The sequence below is a fragment of the Crinia signifera genome, chromosome 5, assembly GCF_055691185.1.
Source record: "Crinia signifera chromosome 5, ASM5569118v1, whole genome shotgun sequence".
In the NCBI taxonomy this organism is placed as follows: domain Eukaryota; kingdom Metazoa; phylum Chordata; class Amphibia; order Anura; family Myobatrachidae; genus Crinia; species Crinia signifera.
Window position 1 is genome coordinate 170118080 of NC_139221.1, and position 16243 is coordinate 170134322.

At 42.3% G+C, this 16243-nt stretch overlaps 1 protein-coding gene across 3 annotated transcripts in view; it reads left to right on the forward strand.

Annotated features, from left to right (window-relative positions):
* The window catches only part of MOCOS (molybdenum cofactor sulfurase), a 571628-nt gene that overhangs the window by 415098 nt on the left and 140287 nt on the right, over positions 1–16243 (forward strand). For 2 of the 3 annotated variants that reach the window (XM_083188287.1, XM_083188288.1), the window contains one exon: positions 14919–15323. In XM_083188287.1, coding sequence (XP_083044413.1) covers positions 14919–15323 — 405 coding nt within the window. The remainder of the gene's footprint in view (positions 1–14918; positions 15324–16243) is intronic. The other variant, XM_083188289.1, reaches the window with a different exon arrangement.

Below are 16243 nucleotides of genomic sequence, written 5' to 3' on the forward strand. Positions count from 1 at the left end.
GGGTGGAGCTAAGTGTGCAACTTTCGGCCTCACGTTCCGCCGGCCTCCCGATAAACCTCTTTAATGGCCAATCCGCCCCTGCTGGTGCCCCCAGATAATCCATCCCAGGGAATGGATTTTGTGCGGAGAGGGAATGTTCAAGTTCTGACACAGTATGAAAATGAAGCTCTGGTAAAGCCTATCACAGAACAAGATCTTCAGTTAGCCATTGGTGGTCTTTCAAAGGGCAAAGCCCCCGGTCCTGACGGACTGAATGCAGACTATTATAAACTTCTGTCTCCACATTTGATAACTTACCTTCAAACGCTGTTTAACTCCATATTGTCTGGGGAATGTCCTTTTTTAGATTTTAATCAATCCATGATTATTATTCCTACCTAAACCTGGTGAAGATCCCACCTTAGTAATGTCATACAATCCAATCTCCCTGTTAAATCAAGATCTTAAATTGTTAACCACTATTATAGCACAACATTTACAGGCAGGGCTGCCAACAGAGGGGTGCTGTGGGTACAGCTGTCCCGGGCCCCGGTCTCTGGAAGGGCCCGGGCAGCTCATTTTGCCACCCCGACTGCCTCTGCTGTGCTGCCTGCTTCTTTAATGCTAGACACCGGTGGCCAATTAAAATGCTGCACCAGCTTTTGAGCCAATCAGATCTTGAGCCAATCAGAGCAGCTGCCGGTACACGAGCTCTGATTGTGAAGGGAGGGGGGGAGATGGGTGGGGGCCCAGACTGGAAATCAGTCCCAGGCCCCAAAATTCATAGTGGCAGCCCTGTTTACAGGTAACAAATATGTTGCACCCCTCCCAAACAGGTTTTGTAAAAGGGCACTCTCTGTACACAATATGCACCAGGTAAGTGGGTAAGATGTAATAGGATGAGATATTCAGAAAGTGAGAGATTTGGTAAGAAATCTCCATTTTTTTTTAAAAAGCGGCAATCATTTACACTGCAAATCAAAACTGGGGTTTCAGTGTAAATGATTTCTTACCAAATCTCTCACTTTCAGAATCTCTCATCCTATTATAGCTCACCCAGCCTGCCTTAACTCCCGGAGTAAAAATGGTCCTCATTAGCTGTGATGCAGATAAAGCCTTTGACCGCGTCTCCTGGTGTTGTACATGCAAAACTTTGGGGTAGGTTTTATTACATTATTTCACATGCTATTTTCCTCTAGGCTTTCCTAACGGTTAATGGTTTGAAAACCTCCTGCTTCTCCCTAGGTAGAGATACTGTACCTGGCAAGTGTGTCCCTTGTCCAGTTTATTGTTTGATTTGGCAATAGACCAGGGTTGCCGACCCTCCCGGAATTTCCGGGAGTCTCCCGAAAATCGGGTACCCCCTCCCGGCCCCCGGAAGGGTGGGCAACCCTCCCGGATTCAGGGGGGACCCCCGTATCGTGGCATTAAAATGCTGCAATCCTCGGGTCTCAGAGGAGGGGGCGGAGCTAAAACAGCACAATTGTGTCATTTTAGCTTAGTGCTTAGTGATGTCATGCATAAGCCCCACCCCCTGAGCGGCTGCTGAAACTCTCCTCTCCGGGCTTCTCCCGGAGAGGAGAATCTTAAAGTCGGCAACCCTGCAATAGACCCCTTAATAAGACTTTTTTGCTTCTGTGATTCCTGGCAGGGTATTGGTGTCAGCCCGACTGAATTGAAGGTGTCCACTTATGCTGATGACCTTCTTTTATCATTTTAAAATCCCCGCAAAGCCCTCCCGGACATTTTGAAATTGTTATCTGATGTTGAAAAGGTCTCCTAATTTATCACTCCAAGACTAAAGCACAAAAATGCTTTTCTTGGATGGGGCGATGACTTTTTTGTGGATGACCTCATCATTAATGTATTTGGGGCTTACCTTCCAAAACATCCAACGGCCCTGTATGAGGCCAATTTTCCCCCTATAATTAATCGTATAATGTAAAATATTGTACAAAATAATGTAAAAATGTATCTCTTTCCCCAGACAATTATATGCCATACAAATGTTATACAATATGTGAGGAACAAAAATAGCAGTGCTTGCAAATAAATAATTGGGATTGTCTGTTTTCTATAAAGAATAATAAAATATGTAATTAGCATATAAAACAGTAAATAAAAAAATATACTCTATAAATGAAAACAACATTAATAAATGTGGCTGTTTTTGAGGTACAGTATAAGGGGCAACCATAAGAGTGTGGCCAGTTCTTTAATTGATAGGAGGAGTATAAGATTTTTGGGGTCCAATGTCCAGTGTACTCATGATTGCATGGTGTTGAAATGGAGCAACCAATACCGCTGGAGGAAGATCTGTGGACTGGATGAAGTGGCCCCTTTGTTTAGGGTCCTCACAATGACACGGCCACTCTGAAGGTTTGATAGAGTATAGTAGCTGCTGGAGGATGACCTGTGGGCTTAATTGTGGGGTCCAAATGGAATTAATCACTGGTAGGTTGCCCTCCTGCACCTGACATACAATTGTTGGCCATTATGTTGAAAGAGTCAGATTTAAGCATCTTAAACAAGGCAATTAGTAAGTTTATATGGGCGGGGGATGTGTATTTCTCTGTTGAGATTATGTCAATCAAAAGATCTGGGCTTCTGGGCGGTGTTAATTTACTGTGCGCACGTAGTTTTTCTTTCGGCTAACTACCGATATGTGGTAGACTCGATCAATAACACCAATAATTATACTACGGTGGCGTTTGAGCAGGATTTTTGCCCTAACATTCCCCTTCCAATCATCCAATCTTCATCCAACCATCCAATTATTATTCCAATCATCCAATCTTCATTCAACCATCCAATTATTATTACAATCATCCAATCCTCATCCAATCATTCAAGCCTTCATCCAATCATCCAATTCTTCATCCAATCATCCAACCTTAAACCCGATCATCCAATTATTCAAAAAATCCTTCAATACTTCTTTCAATTGCCAAGCATCTTCGACTTCTTCAATAAAGTATTGTATATTATTGACTTTTATCACACCAGAAACTACAGTATTATTATTGTGCCATTATTTACAACCTGTACCGCAGTATCTTCATTACATAAGGTTTTACTTCATGCTTCACTCCCTTCTGTCGTTAATGCAACAACCTTATATTAAAGCACTCAGCCTCCGTTACACTCCAGCTGGTGCTTCACGAAATGTGACACTATCTATCTATCTGTCTGTCTATCCTACATTTACAGAATATATATGTCAGTGTGGCATATAAGGGGGAAATTTACTAAATTGGGGGTTCTATTTCAGAAGGGATGTTACTATGGGCAACTAATCAGATACTATCTATTATCTGCAAGAAGATGCTAAATAAATAAGAAGTAGATTCTGATGTGTAGACTATAGGCGGAATTCGGGGTACATAGAGAGGACCGGCGGTTGGGATGCCGTCAGAATACCGACGCCAGCATCCCAAAGGAGGAAATCCTGACAGGGGTCTGGTAAGCATATTACTCTCCTCATGCCCCCCCATATCCCTCCCTCCCCACAGCCTAAACCTAACCCTCCCCAACAGGCCATTATTAACTCACTTGGCACTCAAAGGGTTACGCAGCCAAATGTAATCTTAAGCTGTGTACACACGGGGCGATATTAAGCACATATCGCTGGCAATATGGTCGCTGAGCGACTATATTGTCATTGATTTGTATGTGCTGTGTGCGATATATCGCCAGGTGTGCACTCCCGTGTTTAACCCCTAATGGTCACTGGTCACAGGAGCATTCTTCTTCAACCAGCTATTTCCTCATACGGCTCCCCCAGCAGAGTCTCCTTTTCATCAGCGACCATATGTGGTCACTGATTAAAACAGGACAGGGAGCAATATATTGCACTGTGTGTACATAGCTTGATGTACATGTGAGCTACCCGGCAGTGGGGCAGGCTGGCCGCTGGCAGTAAGGCGGGGATGTGCCTCTGGCCATGAAGCAAGGATGTACCACTGGCAGTGAGGCGGGGATTTGTCGCTGGCAGTGAGGCGGGGATGTGCTGCTGACAGTGAGGTGGTAATGTGCCACTGGTAATGAGGCAGGGATGTGGCAGCACATAATAGGCTCTTCATAAATTTCAGCTCCAGACCCATGTGGACCTTAATCTGGCACTGGCACTACCCACTTAAGGAAGAGGGAGCCCGGCCAGCTACTGTACATTTCCTTATTAGCCATACTACTGCTGAATATTGCATGAAGTTATTGCAGGACTCCCGGACTGGTAGGATTATTGGGTGTGGTATGACTGCCCAACAATTGGGATCCTGACTGCCATTGACTCGACAGGTGGGTGAGCACAAAGAAGCCCCTTGCAGGCTCAGTGGCTTGCATCGCTCGCCACAGGTTCTGTTCTCCCTCTATGGAGGTCGTGGACCCCCAGAAGAGAGAATATCCCCTGTAAGTCGGGATCCCCCCTGTCGGAGCACCAGCAGTTGGTATGCCGATGTCGGTATACGACTGTCGGGATCCCAATTATTTGGCAATCATCTGACATTTAAAGATGATCATACAGTATGTATATTCTGCTGCATATAAAGCTGGCTACTAATGGGAATGTTGCTACAATCACATGTGGAAAGATAAAGGAATTTGATTTAAGTCATATTTATAGAATTTGACGGCAGATGAGAACCACTTGGCCCATCTAGTCTGCCCCTTTTTAAACTTGTTACCTCAAACCATATTTGATCCTGATTTTTTTATAAGGATATCAAGGTACTTATGTAATATCTGGACTCCCGTTTTTCTTATGAGACCGCGTCCCCTCGCGGGGCTCGCTGCGCTCACCACGCTTCGGGCACGGTGGCTCGCTGCGCTCGCCACACTATATAAAATCATCTCCATGCGTAGTTGGATAGTAGGGGTATGAAAAAATGGGGTGCATTTAACATGGGAGTCCAGATAATACATAAGTACCGATATGAATATGCCTATCCCAAGCATATTTAAATTGTTCTACTATATTTGCCTCTATCACCTCTGAAGGGAGGCTATTCCACTTATCTACTACTCTTTCTGTGAAGTAATTCTTCCTCAAATTTTCCCTGAATCTTCCTCCCTCTAGTTTCAGTGCATGTCCTCGTGTTCTGTTGCTCCTCTTCCTGTGAAGAATGTCTCCCACCTGTACCTTGTTAAAACCATTGATCAGTGGTTAAAGTGGGGGGAACGGGGTGCAACTGAGTTCCACCCAGTGGCAAACGCAGGATTTTCAGAAGGGGGTTTCCAGAGGGGCGGAGCAAAGCACGGAGATGGACACTTAGGTGACGCAGCATATGCCGGGTCAGTTAGAGTATTATAGATTTATAGATGGACCAAATGTATATAAATAATAATAATAAATATATACATATACAGGGGCGTCAACAGCAGTGTAGACCCCTGCGCATAGCAATGTATTGGGGCACCTACCGATCCTCCAACGGTAGGGGTGGGGGAAGCTTTGATGTCCCCCAGGTGGTAGGGGGTATTATATCAACCGCTCAGCATGTAGGGCTTGGATCAGTGATTTCCACTAATTACACCTTTACTGCACAGATGGGGGGTGATGGGGTGAGAGAAGGGGGCATTGGGATGAATGAAGGGGCCCTGATACATAATTTCCAGGGTGGTAGAGGATGTTTAATATGCAGAGGAGGGGTGTATAATGGAGTGGGCTTATTATTCATCATTTTCTGGTGGGAGGACAGCTTGCTTGACTGCAGATATCTCCAGTTCTCGGAAATAGATTTCTTAGATTTTAATGGAATTAAAAACAAGAGAATCCCACCTACCACATGGTATTGGGGACTAGGGGATCAGATTTCAGGAGGCAGAGCAATCTGCCAACGAGTATATAAAACTACATACCAGGTGTGTGGAGCTGGAGCAGTAACCAGCTACTTGAAGTCTGATATCTCTGGTTCGGGGCTCAGTAGAGACAAGCTGCTAGTGTCCATCAAAAAAGAAGAGTCCCAGCTTTTGGAATATATCCTCAGCAAAACTCTAAGTCAGACAGAACCTGAAATATCTGACTGGGAATGCAATTAACAGGCTTGGATGGGGACCACTGATTTGAAGTCAGATATCTTCGGTTTCCAAGGTCCGATTTTTAAAATTCTTATACCCATGGAAAGAGGAGACCCTCAGCTTTCAGCCTAGGGCCCTTGGACTCCTGGGGGGGTTTCTGGGTACTCAGAAACCCCCCCTGCGTGCGCTACTGCCACCACCTGAAATAGTAGGGTGAAGTCAGTTCCACCTCCATCCCAGCTCTGCATAGTAATTTCCACAGAAAAGCCTGTCCCAGATGCTTATTGCATGGTGTATGTGACATCCTCACCGCTGAAGTGAAGAATAAAGGAGAGGAAGTTACTGGAGGGACAGAGATCAATATGTGCAAGGTAAAAGGGTATGTGAAATTCTTATTGCGCAAAGAGAGAAAGCAGCAGTTCAAGGTGAGAGCTCAGAGGAAACACCAGACCTCCAATAGAGACTGAATATAAGAAAATAGGGATGCCCTCCACCTCAGAACAGCGCTACAAAATGAGTATTACTCCCCTGTTCATAAACACGTATATGGGTTGGATCTCTTATGTTTTTTGTCGCTGGATATGAAAGACAAAAAACTAGAAAGAGCTCCGCTCTCATGTAATACTGATATGTAAATCAATACTATACAAGCATACAGGTGATAAACATCGGATATAAGTTGATGCTGTGATCGGGGGGGGGGGGGGGGGGTACCCCCACTCAGAACACTTACAGTATTTGGAAATAATAAAGCACATCAATATCAAACCAATGGAAATCCTTATTCTAAAGAGGTATTCAAATAAAATCGGGGGTTCCCCCTTTCCAAGTACTCACTCTTTTGTAATTTGAATGAAGCATATCATATGGGGTGCTCAACCTTCTTATTCTGTATAATGACACCAGAACTCCGCCAGAATAAAAGTAGAGTGGATCCTTTATTCAAAATAAATTATATAAAAACATACAGGAGCTAGGTAACTCATCTCAGGTTAACCGGCACTCCAGAGGTCCAGATGGCAAGTGTACAACGGGGCCCCGTTTGTGGTCCCTCTGGTTGTTGTCAGGTCGTCCAGATGAGGTTAGCTGCTCCTATAGAGGTCACTACCAACGTGTTTCAATCTATGGATAAGATCTTTTTCAAGGTACCTGTGACCTCTATCTATCAGGTTTAAATAGCCCTCCTAATGTCTGAATTCCCGACACCTGCGGGATAATTGGGCTTTTGTATACTATATACATTTTCCTATTGTTCCCCTTAACTTCTTATTAGAATGCAGCCTCTGTTTCTCCCGGAGATGCTGTGTCCCACCAGACGCTTCCTCCCCCTCCCGGAGGTGGCGTGTGTGACATCAAAGTTCCATTTCTTCTATTCAGCGGCCATCTTGGTATACCTTATCTCCATTCATTAGTATGTGGCGCAGCCATCTTACTCCTCCATATTAGTCTCTCCTTATGTATATATGTCTTCTTCTCTGTATTTTCTCAGCGTGTATATCCTAAAATGAAAATAACTATATAGCAGCACCAATAGCAGCAAATCAGATGTCAATAAAAGGTACTAATAAAATTTTACTAATAAAATTTAAAATTAAAACCCAGTGAGAAGTTAAAAACAGAAAAGTGCAATGTGCAATGAAGAGTGGATCTTAAGATTATAGGAACCATTTGATTTTCGAAATCCTGATTCAATCCTTTTGGTTCTAATGTATTAAGTTTGAAGATAAGTTACATTTCTTTCTTCGCCAACTGTTTCTGTATATAGCATACAGAAACCAACCGACTCTTCTTCGTTGTACACTTGCCATCTGGACCTCTGGAGTGCCGGTTAGCCTGAGATGAGTTACCTAGCTCATGTATGTTTTTTTAAATAATTTATTTTGAATAAAGGATCCACTCTACTTTTATTCTGGCGGAGTTCTGGTGTCATTATACAGAATAAGAAGGTTGAGCACCCCATATGATATGTTTCATTCAAATCACAAAAGAGTGAGTACTTGGAAAGGGGGAACACCCAATTTTATTTAAATACCTCTTCAATTTCCATTGTTTTGATATCGATGTGCTTTATTTTTTCCAAATAGTGTGAGTGTTCTGAGAGGGGGACACAGCATCAACTTATATCCGATGTTTATCACCTGTATGGTTGTATAGTATTGATTTACATATCAGTATTACACGAGGGCGGAGCTCTTTCTTGTTTTTTGTCTTTCATATCCATCGACAATAACCATGAGATTAAACCCAGATACGTGTTTATGAACAGGGGAGTAATACTCTTTTTGTAGTGCTGTTCTGAGGTGGAGGGCATCCCTATTTACTTATATAGAGATCAATATGTGTATAAAGGGCATTTACTGTGGACATTTTGTGGAAGAGTACTACTGCTGTGGGCATTATGTGTATAAGCAATACTACTGTGGGTATTATGTATAAGCGACACTACTGTGTGGCATACATGTACAATGAGTAGGGTAACTTGAATAAGATGCACAACTGTGTGTCATAATGTGAATAAGAGGCACTTATTTATGGTGTAATGTGAATCAGGGTCACTACATTCAGTGTAATGTGAATATGATTGTTCTTCTGTATGGCATCATTTGAATTTCATAGTTTGCATGTGGTTCCAAAAACTACAGTATATAGATTTTAAGCTTGTGAGCAGGACCCTCCTACCTCTATGTTAGTTTGTTACTACCCAGTTTGTTGTAGCACTATTTCCAATTGTAAAGCACAATGGAATATGCTGTGCTATATAGTAAACTGTAAATAAATAACTAAAACTCTGGCACTGGCTTGGGCTCCGCATAATTCGGGGAGATTGGGAGGGGAGGGGGTTCGGTGGCAGGAAAATTAATTCCACCATCTCTCCAGGACCACTTAAAGCCCTGCCCTTGATATATTTGAAAGTTTATATCATGCCCCCCCTTTCCCTTCTCTGCTCTAAAGTATACATATTAACATAATTTCGTCTTTCCTGGTACGTTTTGTGATGTAGGCCATGCACCTATTCACTGTTATACTGTACCTTATTACTAAGAGTGCTAAAGTACTGACTTTATTCAGGGTCCTAAAATTATCAACACACCCCACGATATCAGTTTATTCGCAGATAAAATTTTAGTCTGTTTGCTAAGGCCTAATGTCTCCCTCAATTGCACTAAGTAGTAGATATTTTCTCTGAGACTTTTCTATAAACTGAACACTATTAAAGTGGAGGCCCTTCCATTTAATATTCCAGAGGCCCTCTTTGGCAGGTTTAGAGCTTCCTATATATATGCCTAGCCATATTGCTCACTTTACTATTTGAAAATGTAGCTCACCAGAGAGAAAAATATTATTGATTATAAGGATTGCATGCTGTATGAAGTATTTTGGTTGGGAAGTAGGGTTACCACCCGTCCGGGATTACTCTGGACAGTCCGGTAATCAAGCCCGGTGTCCGGAGTCTGGACGGGTGGTGTTCCCGGACTATACAATGTCCGGTAAACGAACAACAGGAGGGAGATGCGCTGTTGCCAGGAGGGAGAGGCGGTGCTTGTGTAACATGTGATTGGAGGAGCTCGGCACATGCTGATTAGAAGAGCCCCGATTGGAGGAGTATACTACAACACTCTCCTTTGATCACTAAAATACCACAGAGGATTTCATAGCATGGCGTTCTCTGTGAGTATACCATCTGACTCCTCTGTCTCTTTGGCTCCTGCCTCTCCCTGCATTCTCTCTCTCTCTCTCTCTGCACATCATCTGTCCCACCCCCTCTCTGCCCAGTATCTGCCTCCCTCTCCCTGCCCAGCATCTGTCCTATCCCCCCTCCTGCCCACCATCTATCCCCCTTTCCCTGCCTAGTATCTGCCTCATCTAGCTGACCCTCATCTGTGCTACCCCTCCCTGTCCAGTATCTGCCTTCCTCTCCCTGCCAAGCATCTGTCCCCCTTCTCACTGCCCAGCACCTCTCCCCCTCTCTCTGACCAGCATCTTAACCCCTCCCTGCCCATCATCTGTCCCCCTCTCTCTGCCCATCATGTGTCCTCAGTTACAATCCCGGCAGTCAGAATCCCGACGATCATAATCCCGACCGCCGAAATCCCGACACTTTCTTCCTCTATAGGTGTCCACGACACCCACAGAGGGAGAATAAATTAGTGTGCCGAGCGTAGCGCGACACCAGGCCCGCTGCATGGTGAGAGCAGCGACAGCGACCGCCGGGATTCAGTACCAATCCTGCTGGGACTGTGGTTCCGATGTCTTAGCCCCCAAATACGAAGGGCTACAACATTGGATAATATGAATCTAGAGAATATGGCAGTAGGGGGATCAGTAGTATATGGATGATATTCGTCAATTTCCCCTTATAATTTTATAAACACTTTGGTGTTAATTGAACAATGTCCATCCATTTACCCTGAATTCCTATAAAAGTTCTCTTGCACCACCTGAGCCCAGATTTTTCAAGGCAGTTTAATCTACATTGTTACCCTGTATAAACTGTTTTCCCTTTCATTTGAGGTAGCATTGCCTTCCCTAGTATTATCATTGAAGTAGATCGCTAGCCTAGTTATGAATTTGAAGTTATGCTGTGTACACACGGGGGCGATAGGGGCTATAATCGCTGGGAATATGGTCGCAGTGATAAATCGCCGGGGGCGCGCTCCCTTTTTCTGCCCCATTGTAATCGCTGGTCGCAGGAGCTTGCTCCTGCGACCAGCTAATTACCTCTGCGGCTCCCCCAGCAGAGGTTCCTTTTCATCAGCGACCATTTCTGGTCGCTGATGAAAAGGAGACACTGAGCAATATATTGCTCAGCAATATATATCCCCCCGTGTGTACACACCTTTAAATTCATGATTTAGGGTTATTTTTTTTTCAGTGGCCGATTTTTTTCTGATTAAGGTTTTGTCTCTTTTGCTAATCTTTAAGTAAATTTTGTGGTGCCCTCACAAGACTTTTAAAAGTATTGGCAATTATGACTTAACTTAAATAGGAATGCCTAGAAGGTTATATTCAGCACATGCTTTTATATCTCCTGTTGCATCAATTACTCAGATGTTCATAAAATGTATTCATAGAATGTATTTTATTCTGGACAGGGATCATTGAGTTCCTCTTCTAATATTTTTGGAGGAAATGCAGGAGTGTGGGTGTATTCTTTCATATATTATGGTCATGCCCATGTATCCAGACACTCTGGTCAACAGTGCATAGGTCTACGGTTCATGAGGGGAAATTTTTCATTGTGTAGGTGTAGGGTGTTCTTTTTTCAACAAATTGATGATTTCTAAAAAATAAAATATAATTGCAAAAAAAAACTTTGTTAGTGTCTTTTATTGATACGTGAAAATGTAAACGGTGCAGATGTGTAGAAAGATGTTGGGAGTACCCCTACTTATGGTAGGTTAAGACATCTTCAAGCTTATAAAGGTTTCTTTTAAATTAAGGAAGCCAACCAATCCTCAAGTGTGGGGTTCAGTTGGCAGGGTCGGTGCTCCCAATATGAAAAAGTGGAAAATGAAGAGAAAAAATCCAATGTGTAAATATAGTCCTATATTAAGCAACGTGTGGTAAATCGTGATCTGAGGAAGGTAAGTGAATACTGCAATCCACGGCATACCTCACTCACCAAGTTAGGTATGGTAAAAAAAACACATCAAGGTATCTTTACATAACAAGTGACACAATAGTGATTGTACCCCAACTCACAGACCTATCTGCCTTTGAAAAATATTCTCTTTTTCCATTTTTACTTTTCTGTTTTGAAGATGTAACACCTTTTGGAGATATATATTTTGGGCGGCATCTTACACCAGCTGCAATCACTGTATAAATGTTGTTGTATAACTCTGGTCAACAGTATTCACCATAGTTAGTAAGATGATTGAGGTGTCCATAACCATAGACCCATTCACAGCTCTTTTCCACTTCTATCAGGGGAAACGTTCCAAGGTGGGGGAGGGATGGGCACAATATCTTTAATAAAATTCTAGTTGCTACTAAGGCTGCCATTGCCCAACTTTGTTGCACAAGAGAAAAGTTAGGCACTCTATTTTAATCGTAATGTCAAGATATCTCCCTTGGGGTCAGCGATAACATTAACAACGTTTCATGGGGATGACTACTCCACATGTTTTAGCCATGCCCACTCCACATGCTTTTTTGAAGGAATGCCAAGCGTATATCTTGTTTATAGAGATACATGCAAAATTTCCTCTGTTTAGCTGGTGAATTAAATTCACTAATCTTACATGAGTCTAATTTTAGATTAAAAAGATCATCTGATACGAGTGTGTACCATTGCTCACCTGCATGAGAGATAATGGGGGAACACAAAGGGAGAGAGACATACCTTAGGGAGACATAAACCATATATACAAAATAACACCACACTTATTTGAGCATCGCCATTATACATGATGCAGTGCAGAATTAAGACAGTGGCAAGAAAGGCAATGTTCAACTGTCGGTATAGTAGGAAGAAAAGGAAAAAGAGAATAGGCATGGACATACTGTAGGTTAGAAAGATAGAAGAACAAGAGTATGAAGAAAGTGTAGAAAACCAGAAAACAATGGAACAGGGCATGCAGACAGGGCATGCCAGACTGTTTAAACAGTGAAGGAAAAAATCACAATACTAAAACATTATTAGTGGAAGTTTAAATTAAACTATATGGAATTACGTTAGCACGTGTAGGAATACAGATCAGTAAGTAAATCAACATATGAATCCAAATAAAGAAAATAGAAGACACTGACTAAAGTCATGGGAAAGTGACAAAGTCATGGGGGAGCAATCATCACATTGCTGAGTGGGGGTACATTAGGAGAGTTGTTTATATTAGGGGCATAAAGAAGATACAATAGTCCCATGTAGGTAGTAATATAGGATAATACTTGTAAAGAGTTAAAAGCCACTTCACGCATTAGAGAGCAAAAGAGGGTATGGTGCCAGTTGCACTTGACATTAATTATATTTATATGGACCCCCCAAATACTGATATATTCTTGGATTATGCTATTGTGATGTGATGCACCTAATGTAGTTAAAAAATAACTTTTAATGAGATTTGAATAAAAACTGCAAAATATATCTAAAACACAGAACATATAGTAATAGTTTGGAATAGGACAATTAAGATGTTTAAAAGTAAGGTGGCAAGCAAGCAGCACACTGTATATTACTTATATGTATAAATAAAGATTTGACAATTACCAGCGTCTTTATTTAAATAAATAACATTTGTTTGCGTTTTTCTTGTGCATATATTTAGTGTTTTTGACATTATTCACTTAATTTCATATGACTATTGTATTGGAGTCCCACTCTCTGGATCCTTTCTATAACTAAGAGCCTTATTCTAGTTCACTCTTTCTGACAAAATACTTCTTAGATGGACAAAACCATGTGCACTTCAGGTGGGGCAGATGTAAAATGTGAAGAGAGAATTAGATTTGGTTGAGTTATTTTGTTTCTGTGCAGGGAAAATACTGGCTGCTTTATTTTTACACTGCAATATAGATCTCACTTTGAAGTTAAACCCCACCCATATCTAATTCTCTCTGCACAAGTAACATCTGCCTCACCTGCTGCAGTGCACATGTTTTTGTCCATCTAGGAAGGATTTTGTCAGAAAGAGTGAACTAGAATAAGGCCCTAAATCACAGCAGTCTTGTTTAATTTCCAATATGGATGGAAGTGTGTTTAAAAAAAAATTTTTTAATGGGAGTCCCTTCTGGGACTCAGGAAGTTCCACCACATATATATTATTCCATCTGGACCTGTTCTTGATATCATTTAAGTTTGCTCCATATCTGATAGTCATCAGTTTGTAGGCCTTTGACGTGTCTTCAATTTCAAGTGTGGCATAGCCCACAGAGTTATATACTTGATTCACCCTCTGTGTGAGCTCTTTCATCTGAAATGTGATGTCAGCCACCATCTGAGAGAGCAGGGGCGCCATAGTGGACTTAATAGCATGAACTACCTCTCCATAGGAGTCCGCAGTGTCCGGGGCATGGTGTATTGAACCCTTTTGTCTTGGCAACGGCCTTCTTGGAGGCAGGGGTGAATGGGTCTGCATCTTGGTCAGATGCCATGTTGGACCCTGGGTGGTGTTTTCCTGGTGAAACGCGGGTATGCTAGGAGATGCTGCCGGGGTGAGGAAGTGATCCATCACAGACAGGAGGCAGGTGAGCGGTGGGGAGTGCTAATGTGGAGTCTGTAAGCTGGTTCAGCTGGGCACTGTCTGGTGGATCTCCGGAGTCTACTTCTTCACTTCATGCAGCCGAAACAACATTTAATACATTATTGAATATTGCCCCCATTTGGTCCCAGCTTAAACATTTTCTGTCCCACTTTAATTAATAAGAGCTAATCATTTTATATTTATCATCTGATTATTCTTGTGTGGGAAACTGTTATCCTATTTTTCAAACATTGATATAATGCAAGCTGTTTGATCTTTATTGCAAGATATGTTCTCTGTACCTTCCTTGTGATATGCTTGTTCATATGTATGCACTGTTTAAAGGAAAATAATAATACCCTTTCTGCAACAACAAAAAAGGTACTTATGTTAACTCTTTGAGTGCCAATGTCTCTGTGAGAGATGCGCAAAAATATTCCCTAAATATGCCAACATCTCTGTGAGAGATGTGCAAAATATTGTCTAAAAATGCCAGCGCCACTCACATTTGTTATATTAATTCAAATAAAAATGGAGTGTAAAAATAGATGATATTTCGTATATACAGTAAGGTAAACATGACAGGTCATTATGATGAATAAAATGTTTGCTTGGCAAATTCACACCAATTTTGACAAATTCACTTGGCACTCAAAGGGTTAATTAAACTTAATTATGTATATCTATCCAACAGACTATAACAATAAATTAACAAATATTTTCTTTCTTTTCATTACACAGGCTGGACACATCTGTGGAGACAATATGGATATGATTAATGGGCGTCCTACTGGCTCTGTGAGAATATCATTTGGCTTTATGTCTACTTTTGAAGATGCTCAAGTATTTTTACAGTTTATAGTAGACACTTTCATAAAAAGGTCATCACAGAGCAATGTGCACATTGATATCGATAATTTTTCAAGAATCAGTGTCTCACCTAGAAACAATGAGGAGAAAACCAATGTTTTGAATCGGAAAATTACAGCCGATACACCTGTCACACAGAACCATGTATTTTCTAGTTTTTCTACCATGGAAAGTTCTTGTTCATGCAAAGGGAGAGGCACTATGACAACTCATGACAAGTCAATCACACTCAGTCATATCTACCTTTATCCCATTAAATCATGCGCAGCCTTCCAGGTGAGACATTTTTATTACAACTTTAAGGTCCTAATTTTCAATATTTATAATTAAAAGCTTGTAATTTCTAACTATATTCCACAAGCTTTGTAATTTATACTGTTTTATAAGTGTGTGTTGATATTGCTATTGACAGTCCACAATCTCTGCAGGCTTCCAAACTCCTCTCTCTAACCTCCTCTTTCGGCCTCTCCCAGTGGACCGACTCCTCTACTCATGAGGAAGGCCACTGCCTTGACCTTGTTTTCACCAGGTTGTGCTCAGTCTCTGATTTTACTAACACTCCCTTCCCTTTCTCTGATCACAATCTCATTACCCTCTCACTCTCCTCCATTACCCCAAGCTCACTGACACAGAAATCATGCAAGCCTACTTTAACCCGTAGAAATACTAATGCTATTCATTTACCACAACCCTCCACCTCTCTACAATAACAGCTCTCTCTAATTCCTACACTTAGATCTCCTGACTCTGGCCCTTATTCTGATTGGTGCGGTAATATCCGCGTGCGTTCGTGCCGCCGATGTTTTGTGTCTGCGCATGTGCAGAGGCGTCTTTGCGCATGTGCGAACGGAACGCACGGCAACATTCCGCATGAAATGTGTACACTACGAACAGGGGGTGGAGAGGGGTGTGAAGGGCTGTTTGGGCTCATTACCATATGTTTACACCCTGCGTTTCATGGGTGTTCCCATGCAAACGCTGGGCGTACGTATGGTAATGCGGCCGTGACGCACGTGTAGGGGGTGGACATATGACATTGCCGGATGTCAGCTGCCCGCCCAGATCCCTGTTTTTGCATGGAGAAATGCCCGTGTGGTCTGAGGTTGCAGGAGCTGGCAGACCACTCGGCCCTGCATTCGATGTTCTGCGACCATTGAATGATGGGGAAGGTTCCCTGAGATGGAGGAGGTGTATTC